General features: G+C 43.6%; 1 protein-coding gene across 3 annotated transcripts in view; it reads left to right on the top strand.

Moving 5' to 3' along the window:
• The first annotated feature begins 395 nt into the window (after nucleotides 1-395).
• The window catches only part of LOC144798465 (uncharacterized), a 40,485-nt gene continuing 26,420 nt past the window's right edge, over nucleotides 396-14,460 (top strand). For all 3 annotated transcript variants that reach the window (XM_078669358.1, XM_078669361.1, XM_078669360.1), the window contains exons 1-2: nucleotides 396-483; nucleotides 14,249-14,368. In XM_078669358.1, the coding sequence (XP_078525484.1) occupies nucleotides 430-483; nucleotides 14,249-14,368 (174 nt within the window). In that variant the 5' untranslated portion in view covers nucleotides 396-429. The remainder of the gene's footprint in view (nucleotides 484-14,248; nucleotides 14,369-14,460) is intronic.

Genomic DNA, 14,460 nt, shown 5'->3' with positions numbered 1-14,460 from the left:
AAAATGTTTTTGCATTCTGCTTCTAAGTATGTGATATTGTTGCATAGTCCCAATGTGTTTTCTGTCTGCATGGCTGCACTGTTGCTCTTTTCACTATAATTTGTGGGCAGCATGGTTTTGTTGCACGTGTTTCTGTGTAAATCACGGCCACTGTCAAGGCCTCCTGTTTCTTCTCAGCACTGATATCACACCACACTATTTAAGCATTGCTGTATGTGTTCTCTGGTTCTTATGTCCAAATATAATTTCATTACAGAGGTTGTTAGCTGAAGTTTGTTTACCCTTATCTTCTCAAAATCACTGCAGACGTCAGCCGTGGATACTGCATTTACGTTTCTATTACTGCATTAAAGTCTCTCACTGTTTTTCTTGCAGTTCCTGGGGACTATCCTAAAACAAGCCCCACACAGAGAATGGCATGTCTCTTTTATGGAAGAACTCACCGAACAGATTGACAGTTTTGTCCATCATGTGAATGAGGAGGTTAGTGCTCTCAAGGGTCAGTATTGAACCATTGGAGAAGTCAATTTAACACAAAGTCGGAGAAGGGTAGAACTGTGTATTCCATTAGTAAAGGTAATTTTTATAATATGGGTACACAGCATTGGGCTTAGCCTGTTGGGAAAATCAGGTATGGTTCTCCCACTCCCTGGAAGGACTGACCTACTAAGAAGCAGATGGAGATGAACTCCCTGAGGTAATCCTCTCCACTTGAATCAATAAAAGCCACAACATTTCAGGGCTATACTCATTTCCCTAATGGATCTCCTTTAGCCAATAGGTAGTCTTCATGTTAGAGCCAATCCCCATTCAGGGGATGTGAGGCCATATTCATGCAAAAAGCAGTGGAGGTATTGTTCCTATCAAAAAGCAAAGAAGAAAGGAAGGCGGGTAAAGAAGGGGGAATCTTAAGGATTATTTCTTGGTGCCCTCACACATCACTGAGGATGTAATGCTTCATAGTGGGCTTGCTTCTCATAGGTCCAGCGCTATAATGCCCTACGAGCCCCTAGAAGGGTCACTTTAGGGGAGATCTTTTTATTTTTGATGTCTGATTAGAAGTGCTTGTGTAAGGGCATTTTGTATGTGAGGGGTGATGTAAATGTGGGTACACAGTCAAAATATCGAGTTGAAAATTTCGACCTTCCAAAATATCGTGTTTAAAATTTCAAAGGTACAGAATATCGATGTCAAGAATATCGTAGGACAGAATATCGACCCTGAGGTAAGTAATATCGAATTCATTTATATCGATGTAAGTAATATCGAAGTTAGTAATATCGATAGCATATATATCGATGTAACTAATTTCGATGTTATTAATATCGATATTTGTATTATTTTTTTGATTTTTATTATGTATGTGTTATATGTTTTTGTTAAGTATTTAAATTAATTTTAATTATATGTGTATTATTTGTATATATTAATACATTTATTTTTAAGTAAATTATATGTTTTAGTACCGGAGCGGGTTGTGGGTTTATAGGGGAATAGGGTGGGAAGTAATTTAATTGTAATTATTAATTGGCAATTAATTATTTTAATTGATACATTAATTATTTAATTGGTAATTAATGTTAATTTTTATTAAATGTTATGTTTTAGTACCAGAGCGGGTTGTGGGTTTATAGGGGAATAGGGTGGGAAGTAATTTAATTGTAAATAATTAATTTTTTATGTAATTATTAATTGGTAATTAATTATTTTAATTGATAAAATATTTATTTAATTGGTAATTAATGTTAATTATTATTAAATGTAATGTTTTAGTACCAGAGTGGGTTGTGGGTGTATAGGGGAATAGGGTGGGAAGTAATTTAATTGGAATTAATTACATTTTTTTATGTGTAATATATTTTGTAAATATTTATTAATTGGCATTCCCTACTGTTGCACCCTTTGGAGTTGGAATAGTAATTCTTCTCCCTACGCTATCCAACGCTTTCCCTACTGTTGCACTCTCTGGAGTGGGAATAGTAATTTTCCCACCTACGCTATCCAACGCTTTCAATACTGTTGCACCCTTTGGAGTTGGAATATTAATTTTTACCCATATGCTATCCAACGCTTTCCCTACTGTTCCATTCACTGGAGTTGGAATAGTAATTTTTACCTTTACGCTATCCAACACTTTCCCTAATGTTGCACTCTCTGGAGTGGGAATAGTAATTTTTCCCCCTACGCTATCCAACACTTTCCCTACTGTTGCACTCTCTGGAGTGGGAATAGTAATTTTTCCCCCTACGCTATCCAACGTTTTCCCTACTATTGCACCCTCTGGAGTTGGAATAGTAATTAGCCAATCTACGCTATCCAACGCTTTCCTTACTGTTGCACCCTTTGGAGTTGGAATATTAAATAATATTTTTACGCTATCCAACGCTTTTCTTACTGTTGCACCCTTTGGAGTTGTCCTAGTAATTTTTACCCATACGCTATCCAACGCGTTCCCTACTGTTCCACTCACTGGAGTGGGAATAGTAATTTTTACCCACCCGTTATCCAACGTTTTCCCTACTGTTGCACTCTCTGGAGTTTGAATAGTAATTTTTACCTACCCGCTATCCAACGTTTTCCCTACTGTTGCACTATCTGGAGTGGGAATAGTAATTTTTACTCTTACGCTATCCAACGCTTTCCCTAATGTTGCACTCATTGGAGTGGGAATAGTCATTTTTACATACCCGCTATCCAATGCTTTCCCTACTATTCCACTCACTGGAGTTGGAATAGTAATTTTTACCCACCCGCTATCCAATGCTTTCCCTACTGTTGCACTCTCTGGAGTGGGAATAGTAATTTTTACTCTTACGCTATCCAACGCTTTCCCTACTGTTCCACTCACTGGAGTGGGAATAGTAATTTTTAACCACCCGTTATCCAACGTTTTCCCTACTGTTGCACTCTCTGGAGTGGGAATAGTAATTTTTACTCTTACGCTATCCAACGTTTTCCCTAATGTTGCACTCATTGGAGTGGGAATAGTCATTTTTACATACCCGCTATCCAACGCTTTCCCTACTTTTCCACTCACTGGAGTTGGAATAGTAATTTTTACCCACCCGCTATCCAACGTTTTCCCTACTGTTGCACTCTCTGGAGTGGGAATAGTAATTTTTACTTTTACGCTATCCAACGCTTTCCCTAATGTTGCACTCTCTGGAGTGGGAATAGTAATTTTCCCCCCTACGCTATCCAACGTTTTCCCTACTGTTGCACCCTCTGGAGTTGTAATAGTAATTTTCCGATCTACGCTATCCAACGCTTTCCATACTGTTGCACTCTTTGGAGTTGGAATATTAAATATTATTGTTACGATATCCAACGCTTTTCTTACTGTTGCACCCTTTGGAGTTGGCATAGTAATTTTTACCCATACGCTATCCAACGCTTTCCCTACTGTTCCACTCACTGGAGTGGGAATAGTAATTTTTACCCACCCGTTATCCAACGTTTTCCCTACTGTTGCACTCTCTGGAGTGGGAATAGTAATTTTTACTCTTATGCTATCCAACGCTTTCCCTAATGTTGCACTCATTGGAGTGGGAATAGTCATTTTTACATATCCGCTATCCAATGCTTTCCCTACTGTTCCACTCACTGGAGTTGGAATAGTAATTTTTACCCACTTGCTATCCAATGCTTTCCCTACTGTTGCACTCTCTGGAGTGGGAATAGTAATTTTTACTCTTACGCTATCCAACGCTTTCCCTAATGTTGTACTCATTGGAGTGGGAATAGTCATTTTTACATACCCGCGATCCAACGCTTTCCCTACTGTTGCGCTCACTGGAGTTGGAATAGTAATTTTTACCCTTACGCTATCCAACGCTTTATCTACTGTTGCACCCTCTGGAGTTTGAATAGTAATTTGTACCCCTATGCTATTCAATATTATTTATATTGTTTTTATGTATTTAAGATGTTACATAATGTTGTATTTAATTAATTTTAAAAATATTGAAAGTATATTTAATTGTTGTTATTTATTAAATATAATTATTTATTATTATTTATGTTATTATTTTATGAGTGTTGATGTATTTTTAAATTGTAGTATTTGTTAATATTTTATAATTATTTAAAAAATTATGTATATATTATAATTAATTAAGTATATATTATATATGTTATTATTAATTTTAATTAAATGTTTAATAGTAAATATGTATTATTTATTCATTTAAACATTATAACACATTTTAACATAAGTTTAAAATATATATAAGTACTATTTACTTAATTTTATCTTTTTTTTAAAAAACGATATTTTTAATTACGATATTTTTACCATCGATATTTTTGTTTCGATATTTTTGTACTTACCATGTTGTAGATAGGGTGTCGATATACTTGCCTTCGATATTCCAGCGTCGATATTTTGTCTGTCGATATTTTCAGCCTCGATATTCTGTCAGAGATTCGTAAATGTGTACAGTGAAGTAAAGGGAGACTAAAACTATCTAAGAGATACCAAACTGAACTGTAATGTGATGGTTCCCTTGGTAGGATTAAAAAAATATAATTTGGTTGGGGCTAAGACAGGGGTGTGATGTACCCAAGTAGACTAAATCTGTGAGTGTGGTCATGTTTCGATGGCCTAAAAAGGTTTCACAATGATTCGTCAGGACCAAAAATATGGGGGATAGTCCGACCCCACACCTAAGACATGATATGATGCTATGGTATTCCTTTAGAAGAAAATACCTGGTTCAAAATGTTTAGAATTGATCATCTAACCTAGAAAATAAATGAAAAAATAAAGAAAACACTCAGTAAACAAATGTTTTGTATGTTTGGTTCAATGTGTCACCAGAATCGATTTTCCAACTCACTGTATCATAGTGTCTCTAAAGGTATACATGTGCATGCTATTTTTGGCGCTGACCAGTCACCACAATGTGAAAGTAGTGAAAAACACACAAGTACATATAATATAACAGAATAAGCAAGTGAACATACATGGAACATACAAAATAAACCAATCTGTGTTCGTGTTACTCAGCGTATCATAAGTGATTGGTTGTCCTCCATTGTGAGTGACGGGTCTTACCCTTTGGATCAATTAATTATGCCCTATAGGTCAAAAGCAGAGGGTAGTGCTCAGCTGCTGACAGTGGAAAGAGCTATGATGGTCAGTAAAAAGAAACAGTAAATCAAGTGGACCCAAATGACTTAGTGTTAAAAGAATAAGAAAAAGTTTTCAAGAGAAGCAACCATACTCACATGGTTTCTGCACGGAGAGCACAAGAGACCTACCCTCCTCTGCTCGCCTGGCTCGAGACTGAGCAGAGGAGAAGACCTGTCATTGAAGGTACGGGCAATTGGAGCGATTGTCCTCAGGTGTGGTGTGGGCAGCAGCTGGAAGGAGTGATGACCTAGTGGACAATGAGGAGAGGAGAGGAGGGGAGGGGCGAGTTTGAGCCAAAAGGAGTGAGCTTCTCACGTGCTGATGTAACAGAGGTATCATGCCTCAGTGGCGCCTATCTCAGAGTGTGTAGTGGTTAAAAGCTGGGCATGCCAAAGTCATCCATGGTTTTTGTAAGGTGGCCTCTAAGTAGTAAACTAAGACAGTTGAATGTTTTTTTAATCAAAGGTAATGGTCAGAGAAAAGTATAGTAAACCTAAGTACTCTTGCATATACAGTGATGGAGAGCAAATCAGGTGCACATAACTCCTAGCGATCCCTCATGGTGGAATCTAGGCATATTGCCATCTGTGTTCATGTTGGAAATCTAGGCCACCTCATGTAATAAGTAACACGAGGCGGCCAAGTGGTCTATTCCCAATGGATTAGGATGCTTCGTGAGCACTATTGGGAATTGTCAAATGAGGAGAAGAGGAAAGAGAAGAGGTAGGCTGGAGCCAATAGGAGCAAGCCCCTCATGTGCTTGTGTAGCAAAAGTATCATCCCTCTGTGGTGGACATCTTGGAGTGTGTAGCGGTCAAATGCAGGCCGACCAAAGTTGTCAATGGTATTAGTAAGGCGGCTTCTGATGGATACAACTGCCAGTGGATTCCTCACCTTGTGAATATCCCCCTGCGTCAGCAACGTTCGGAAAATTCTTTGTAGCTCGCTGGTGTGGACGACGTTACAGGAACGCACGACATCGCGCGCGGCTCCGCTGACGTCACCGACTCCATAATATGCCTACGCCGGCGTGATGACATCAGTTCCCTTTTTTCCACGTCGTCGACGCTAATGGTTTCGGAGAACCTCTGTAGCTGTTAGTAACTTTGTTACTGTTTTTCTCTGTTTGGTGTCTTCTTGCTTCTTTGTTTCTCGCTGAAGATGTCGTCTAAGAAGACCGGGTTCAAGCCATGTGGGGAGTGCGGCAAGATGATGTCGATTACGGACCCGCGCGAGGATTGTATCTGGTGCCTGAGTTGGGACCACGATGTCAAAGGCTGTTCTTCGTGTAAGAAGTTGAACCCGAAGGCTCTTTGAGAGAGGGAAGCAAAACTTCTGGTGGTGAAGTTGAAAGGTAGAAATGAGAAGAAGACTTTGAGATCGCGTTCGAGTAGGGCGAGGTCGAAGTTGAGGTCGAGGTCCCGCTCGGCGTTGCCTTCGAGGTCGTCACCTGGTCATGCTTCGAGGTCAACGAAGAAGACGCATAAGAAGCGAAGGCATGGATCTCGACATCACTCCTGTAAGGACTCGGAGTTGAGACCGAAGTCGCCTAAGAGGAGGCATAGAAAAGATGAGGTGTCTCCTTCACATGGTGTTCCAGAAGGTGAGGCTTCGCCCTTGAAGTTGCCAGTGCGTTCTCCGGCTCCAGTATCAGATCCCTCTCCACGCCGTCCCCGGCTCGAGAGGAAGAAGAGGCTCCATTACCTGAGGGCTCGATGACTCCAGTCCATCCGCCTGTGGAAGAGGAGGCGAATCTGGAACCTCCGAGAGAGCATCCTGTGGGTCCTTACCCGCCCTTCCTAGCTCCAGGTCAAGACCCTACTTCGTTTTTAAACGCAATGTATGGAGTCTACTCGAGAGCTTTGTACCCCTCTGGTGCACTTTCGGGTCCCATGGGTCCATTGGCATATAATTTAGTAGTTCCCCACTCTTATGCTTCAGCTCCTTTTATGCCATTTATGCCGGCGCCGGCTCCGCCTTGGCATTTCTCGGCGCCTCCGAGGTAATCGACGCCGATTCCATCGTCGCCGGCTCCGACTCGACCTCGTGAGCAGCGACCTGGGCTTCCAGATCCGATCTCGACGCGGGCACCGGCTCCATCGGAGTCGGTCACGGATCCGATGGCGCGTCTCTTGAAGGAGAGATCGAGGCGAGAAGCTCAGCGCCTTATAGAGGAGCAAAGATTTAGAGAGGCTGAGGCTGAGGTGGAAGAAGGTGAGCTTCAGGAGGACTATTTTGATGATTTGAGGGATGCTAGTGGTTTGGAGCTTTGCCCTGAATGGGAGCTGTCCTCTGTATCTGATGCCACTTCAAAGGATGTTGCACCATACCATGTGGTCATTAAAAAAGCTGCGGATCTTTTAAATTTGACTTTGCCTACAGCTGAATACAAGTCTAATCTTTTGACTTAGGTCCTCCATTCCCCATCTTCAGTTGTGGAACCATTGCTTCCTTTTAATGAGGCTTTGACTGAGCCTATATTGGAGGTTTGGAACAGGCCTCTTACAGCTCCTGCAGTGGCTAAGGGTGTTGCAAGGAGGTATAGGGTAGCACCTGGTGATCCTGAGTTTCTATCCTCACATCCTTTGCCTGGAAGTCTGGTTATACAAGCAGCCTGTTTGAAGAAGACTGTTGGTGCTTTCCCTCAAGTGCCTGGGATAAGGAGTCCAAGAAACAGGATCAGACTGCGAAGAAGATTTTCTCTTTGGCAAGTATGGCTCTAAAATCGACCAATGCCACATGTCTCTTGGGGAGATATATACATGCCCTGATGGACTCTGTACGGCAGTTGGCTCCTAAAATTCCTGAGGACAGCAGGAAGGATTTTAATGCGGTGTTGGCCGATACACAGGCGGCTGCACATCAAGTGATTCAAAGTGGTCTTGACACTGCTGATTCAGTTGCTCGCATTATGGGAACTTCTGTTGCCTCTAGAAGGGCTGCCTGGCTGAAGTCATCTGACTTTTCTGAGGACGTTCAGGCAGCCTGGTTGGATTTCCCATTTGATGGTGCTGGACTATTTGGCAAAAAATCTGATGCAGCTTTGGAAAGATTTAAGGACAGTAGGGCTACTGCCAGATCTTTGGGGCTGCAGTCCAGAGGCTCTGCGACTAAGAGGTATAGAGGTTTTGGACGTTCGTCCTTTCGTCCCTACCGTCAAACTCAACAGCAGCAGCAAAAGCAAAATCCAATATATAAATCCTACAGGGGCAAACAAAGAGCTTGTCCTCGAGGACGTCAAGCCTCCTCCTCCTCTTCCCAACCCCCTTCACCATCAGCAAAGCAGCCCTAGATCCGCCATTCCGGATCATGCGGGTCCTGTAGGGGGTCGGCTTACCCATTTTCTACTGGATTGGGAATCGGTTACATCAGATCTTTGGGTTCTCAATCTTGAAGAGAATGGGTATGCTCTTCCCTTTCTGGAATTTCTTCCAGATTACCCTCCTTGCCAAGGATTTTGCTCAGAGGACCGCCTACTTCTCCTGCAGGAGGAAGTCCTGTCACTGTTACGAAAGGGTGCGATAGAGGTGGTTCCGGGGCAGGAAAGGGGTCAGGGATGCTACTCCCGGTATTTCCTGATTCCCAAGAAGGGTGGCAGACTTCGGCCAATCATGGATCTTAGGATCTTGAACCTTTACCTGAAACAGGAGAAGTTCACATGCTCACCCTTGCTCAGGTTCTTCAGGCGCTGCTGGAAGAGGACTGAATGGTGTCGATCGACTTGCAGGATGCTTATTTCCATATTCCTATCCTGAAGTCGCACAGAAAGTATCTCCGTTTCACGGTGGGATCGCAACATTACCAGTTTGCGGTCCTTCCGTTTGGTCTTACTACTGCATCTCGAGTTTTCACCGAGGTGATGGCTGTGGTGGCAGCACATCTCAGAAGGTCGGGGATACCTGTATTCCCGTATCTGGGCGATTGGTTGATCAAAGCAGAATCTTCAGAGACAGTGCTCCATCATCTGCAAGTCACAACCCAGTTGTTGTACAGGTTCGGTTTTTCAATAAATGTACCCAAATCTCACCTGGTGCCCTCCCAGCGCAACCTGTTCATAGGTGCGGTACTGGACACAACTGTATGTCGAGCATTCCCTCCACCTCAAATGATTCTCGACATACAGGGAATGATTCCTTTATTTCACAATGGAGCGGTCGTTCCAGTCCTGAAGGTCCTTCGCCTGCTCGGTCTGATGCCTTCCTGCATTCTGTTGGTCAACCATGCACGCTGGCACATGAGGGCACTCCAGTGGTGTCTCCGCAGGTAGTGGTATCAACACAACAGGGATCTCAGGGAGTCTGTGAGGATTTCCAGAGAAGCTACAGCGGATGTATCTTGGTGGAGCGTGGAAGGCAATCTGTCTCAAGGAAAGCCTTTCCATCTACCTCCATCGGTTGCCACGGTGATAACGGATGCATCCACTCTAGGGTGGGGTGCTCATCTGGGGGATCTGGAGATCAAGAGGAAAGGTTGCTTCACATCAACCTTCTAGAGTTGCGGGAGATACGTCTAGCACTCAAGGCCTTTCTCCCTTCCCTTCGCGGGTGGTCGGTTCAAGTCCTGACGGACAACACCACCGCGATGTGGTATGTCAACAAACAGGGAGGAGTGGGGTCGCAGTGTCTCTGCAGAGAGGCTCTGCGTCTCTGGTCCTGGGTTCTGGACCATCAGATTTGTCTGATGGCAAATCATCTGGCCGGAGTTCTGAACATGCGTGCAGACAGTCTCAGTAGGCAGTTCTTGGCCGACCACGAGTGGAGGCTTCATCCAGAGGTAGTTTGTCACGTCTTTCGGACGTGGGGAACTCCTCAGGTGGACCTGTTCACCACTCACGAGAATGCTCACTGCCGGTCATTCTGCAGTCTTTAGTATCCGATGCTGGGAGCTTTGGGGGACGCGTTTCAGTTGAGTTGGGGCTCACAACTCCTTTACGCGTTTCCTCCCATACCATTAATTCCTCGGGTTCTGAGAAAGATTCGCCAAGACCGGGCCCAAGTCATATTGATCGCCCCGGATTGGCCAAGAAGGGTGTGGTACACAGATCTTCTCCACCTCTCCTTGTGCCCGCCGCTCTGTCTCCCTCTCAGGGCAGATCTCCTCTCTCAGATGGAGGGGCAGGTTCTACACCTCCACCTCCAGACCTTACACCTTCATGTCTGGAGATTGAAAGGGGAAATCTGAATTCCTTTTCTCTCCCACATGATGTGGTGGATGTCATTCTATCGGCCAGACGTGACTCCACCAAGTCTATCTATTCTTATAGGTGGTCTCGGTTTGTTTCCTGGTGTGGGGAGAAATCCATCGATCCTTTGAGGGCTCGTTAATCATCTATACTTCAATTTGCTCTTTCTTTAGCGCAGCAAGGGCTTGCTGTTCCTACAGTCAAAGGTTATCTTTTGGCTTTGTCGGAATTTCTCTGCCTGCCGGATCAGCCGTCCTTATTTGAGTCTCCTGTTGTTTTAAGATTTCTAAAGGGCCTTAGAATACATTTCCTCCTACTCCCTTTATTGTACCTCAATGGGACTTGAATCTGGTGCTTACTGGGTTCTCCTTTCGAACCTTTGCACAAGTGTCCCTTGAGACTCTTGTCTTTTAAGACGGTCTTCCTGGTTGCTATTACCTCGGCAAGGAGGGTAAGTGAGCTTCAAGCTCTTAGTTTGAAGCCCCCATTCTTGACCATTCATGCTGAACGAATGGTTCTTAGGACCAGGGCTGCTTTTCTGCCTAAGGTGGTAACTCCCTTCCATCTAAGACAGTCTATTACCCTTCCTACCTTCTATCCTCCCCCTCACCCTTCCAAGGAGGAGGAACGGCTTCACCGTCTGGACCCTAAGAGGGCGGTAAGCTTTTATCTTGATAAGACAAAGGACTATCGGGTGGATGACCAGTTGTTTGTTGGATTTGCTGGCAGTAGAAAAGGAAGAGCTGTGCACAAGCGCACACTTTCGAGATGGATTATTCTATGCATCAAGATCTGCTACGCCCTGGCTGGTAAGGAACCTCCAGAGGGTATAAGAGCTCATTATACTAGAGCAAAGTCATCAACATCTGCTTTGTCTAGGGGTGTTCCTATAGAGGACATTTGTAGAGAGGCAACTTGGGCCTCCCTCCACACTTTCGCGAAGCATTACGGCTTGGACGGCCACTTTGCACGTTCTGTCCTTCAGGACTTTCTGGTATAGAGGAGTAGACACCCTCCTCCAGGAGTGGGGACTGCTGTGGGAATCTATTCACAAGGTGAGGAATCCACTGGCAGATGTATCCATTAGAAGAACAAATTACTTACCATCGGTAACGCTTTTTCTGGTGGATACAGTATCTGCCTGTGGATTCCTCACATGCCCACCCGCCTCCCCGTTGTCCACTCTTCTATACCTGAATTTCTGGTAATGTTTTTTTAATGTATACATGTTATCCTCAAAGGAAGTGTGTTCTTGTACATGATTTACTATGTTATATTCACACTATGTGTGTTAACTGGACTAGTTTGTACTGTGTATACTGTGTATATATCTATTGTTGTTGGTCCGTCCGTGTGCCTCGAAGGCACGGAAAAAAGGGCGGAACTGATGTCATCACGCCGGAGTAGGCCTATTATGGAGTCGGTGACGTCAGCGCAGCCGCGCGCGATGTCGTGCGTTCCTGTGACGTCGTCCACGCCGGCAAGCTACAAAGAATTTTCCGAACGTTGCTGACTCAGGGGGATATTCACAAGGTGAGGAATCCACAGGCAGATACTGTATCCACCAGAAAAAGCGTTACCGAAGGTAAGTAACTTGTTCATCTCAAACAGTAGACTAAGACAGTTACATGGTTTCTTATTGGAGGGTACCACCTCATTGGTATCAACAGAATCATTTGTGTTACTGAAGAAGAGACAAATGCCAAGTCGCAAAATGCTTATCATAAGCACTGCTTAGTGTGGTGTCTGGGACTCCATAGCCGGGCATTCCATATGTGACATGGTGTCAATGGTGATATGGTATATCAGGTCCCATGTATGAAGAAAATGTCAATCCAGCCATAGTAAGAGAGTATCGGATTTCACAGGGGATTGAATTACACCTCGCACTAGAGGATTCATCTTTCAAACCTTTGCTGTTGGTGGAGAGGCATAAAATCCACCCTTGCTCCATTCTGAAAAGGTTTAAAGGGCTCCATGAATTAATAGCTTCCCAAATGATCTGCCGGAGGTCATCTGGAGAGTGGTTGGAGTTGGAAAAGTGATGGCACATTTTTGTAGTGCTGTGTCTGCAGCATATGTTGCTCCAGTGCTCCATTATTCTTGGTTCGATAGAGCTCGTGGTCATTCCCGCGTAATAAAGGCCACAAAGGCAGGTGATCAGGTAAACACAGTTTTTTGTACTGCAGTTACTGTGACTTTTTTGTTTCCAGGCGAATTGGGGACCCAACCTGACCTCTTAGGAATGTTTAGTCAGTGGGCATACCCCGTAGGACCCACAGGGATAGTGCCCTGTGACAGGTGGTAAGGCCCACAAGGTGTACTGCATGTGGGACTGTTGAATATGAGGTCTGGTGTTTACCAGGAGGTCCTTCAGTTTCTGGGTACACTTAAAAGCGAATCATGGCTCTGGAATCTCAAGGGGCCCAGTGCGTCATCACTCCTTCCCACGGTCGCATGCACCCCATCCAAGGACAATCACTACAATTACCTGCACCTTAAAAGACGGGTCTTCTCCCCTGCTCAGTCTCAATCCAATGAACAGAGGATGGTAGGTCTCCAGTGCTCTCTGCACAGAAACCACATGAGTATGGTTGCATCTCTTGAAAACTCTGTTTTTCTTTTTTTTCTCACCCCAAGGCAATTTGGGTCCCCTTGAACTTGCTGTTTCTTTATGTTGACTATCATTGTTCTTTCCACAGTTAGCAGCTGAGTGCTACACTCTGCTTTTGACCTATGGGTCACTGATCCAAAGGGTAAGACCCTTCACTCACTCCTGAGGACAACTTGTGATACACTGTGTAACAGCAACACCGATTGGTTTTATGTTATCTGTTGCCTGTATGTCCACTTGCCTGTTCTGTTATATTGCATGTACTAGTGTGTTTTTTACTTCCTTCACATTGTGGCGACTAATCAACCATAACAATAGCATGCACATACAGTGTCCCGGAAAAGCGATCCTGGAGACACATTGGCCCATACATGCAAAACATTTGTTTACTGTGTGTTTTCTTCAATTTCTCTTTTTTTTTCTAAGTTGGACGATCAATTTTAAACTTTTTGAACAAAGGTATTTTTTTTAGGGGATTACCTACATTTTATATCACATCTTAGATGTGGGGTAGGGTTAGCTCTCCCTTTTTTAGGTCCTGAAGAAGTGGTACAGATACTTTTTGGGCCAACAGGCAAGAAACACGTTGACCTGACCACATTCACAGATTTAGGCTACTTGGATACATTACCTCCCTGTAGTCGCCCGTACCAAATTATGTTTTTTTTTTAAACCTGCCAAGGAAACCATCAGTTTAAAGTCCAGTTGAATACCTCTTTTTAGTCTCTCTTCATTTCACTATACACATTCACTCAACCTCACACATTCAAAACGCCTTCACACTGGCACTTTCATCAGATGGCAAAAATAAAAAGATCTCTGCTAAAGCGACCCTTCGTGGGGCCCATAGGGCATTGCATTGCCAGCCCTATGAAGAACACCCTTGATGATGAGACTTTACATGCTCATGGATTTGTGAAGGCACCAAGAAAAAATCCTTAGGATTCCCCTTTCTTTGTCCGCCTTTCTTTCTACTTTGCTTTCTGAAAGGAGCAGTATTTCCACTGGTTTCTGCATTAGCACTTTCAGAGCCTTGGTACTGGACCTTCATTGGCTCACATTACCCCTCACTTCCTTGTTTTGAGTCATATTAAGGCCATATACAAATCTCTACAATGTCCAGAAAATATAACTATACTATACATAAGATAACAAACATTTCACTCAACTTATTGAGTGCTATTTGAAAGTGGGAGACAAATATGTGTGTAGAGTGAATCAAAGATGAATACTGCAATATAAGTAAGACTTTCATAGAGTGAGCAGGAGATGCTGTTTATTCTTAACTCAGACTGTCTTTAATTCACTCCCATATTAGGGTTTTATTTTCCAGTGCCTTGGTAAGTGCATGGCCAGCTGTGATGATACTGCACTGATTTTACCCTTTCTTCGAAGCATGTTCGAATCTACTAGGTTCATCGCTACGCCTTACCATGCAGTAAGTATCAAGTGCATTTCTTACAATTATCATAGATTTATTTCCCTAGGGTATTTCACCCTGTACGACCACAACAAAAACAAGTTGAGAAG

Source organism: Lissotriton helveticus, chromosome 12 (genome assembly GCF_964261635.1).
Source record: "Lissotriton helveticus chromosome 12, aLisHel1.1, whole genome shotgun sequence".
Classification (NCBI taxonomy): domain Eukaryota; kingdom Metazoa; phylum Chordata; class Amphibia; order Caudata; family Salamandridae; genus Lissotriton; species Lissotriton helveticus.
Note: the sequence above shows the minus strand (reverse complement) of the source record. Positions and strands in the feature narration are given on the sequence as shown.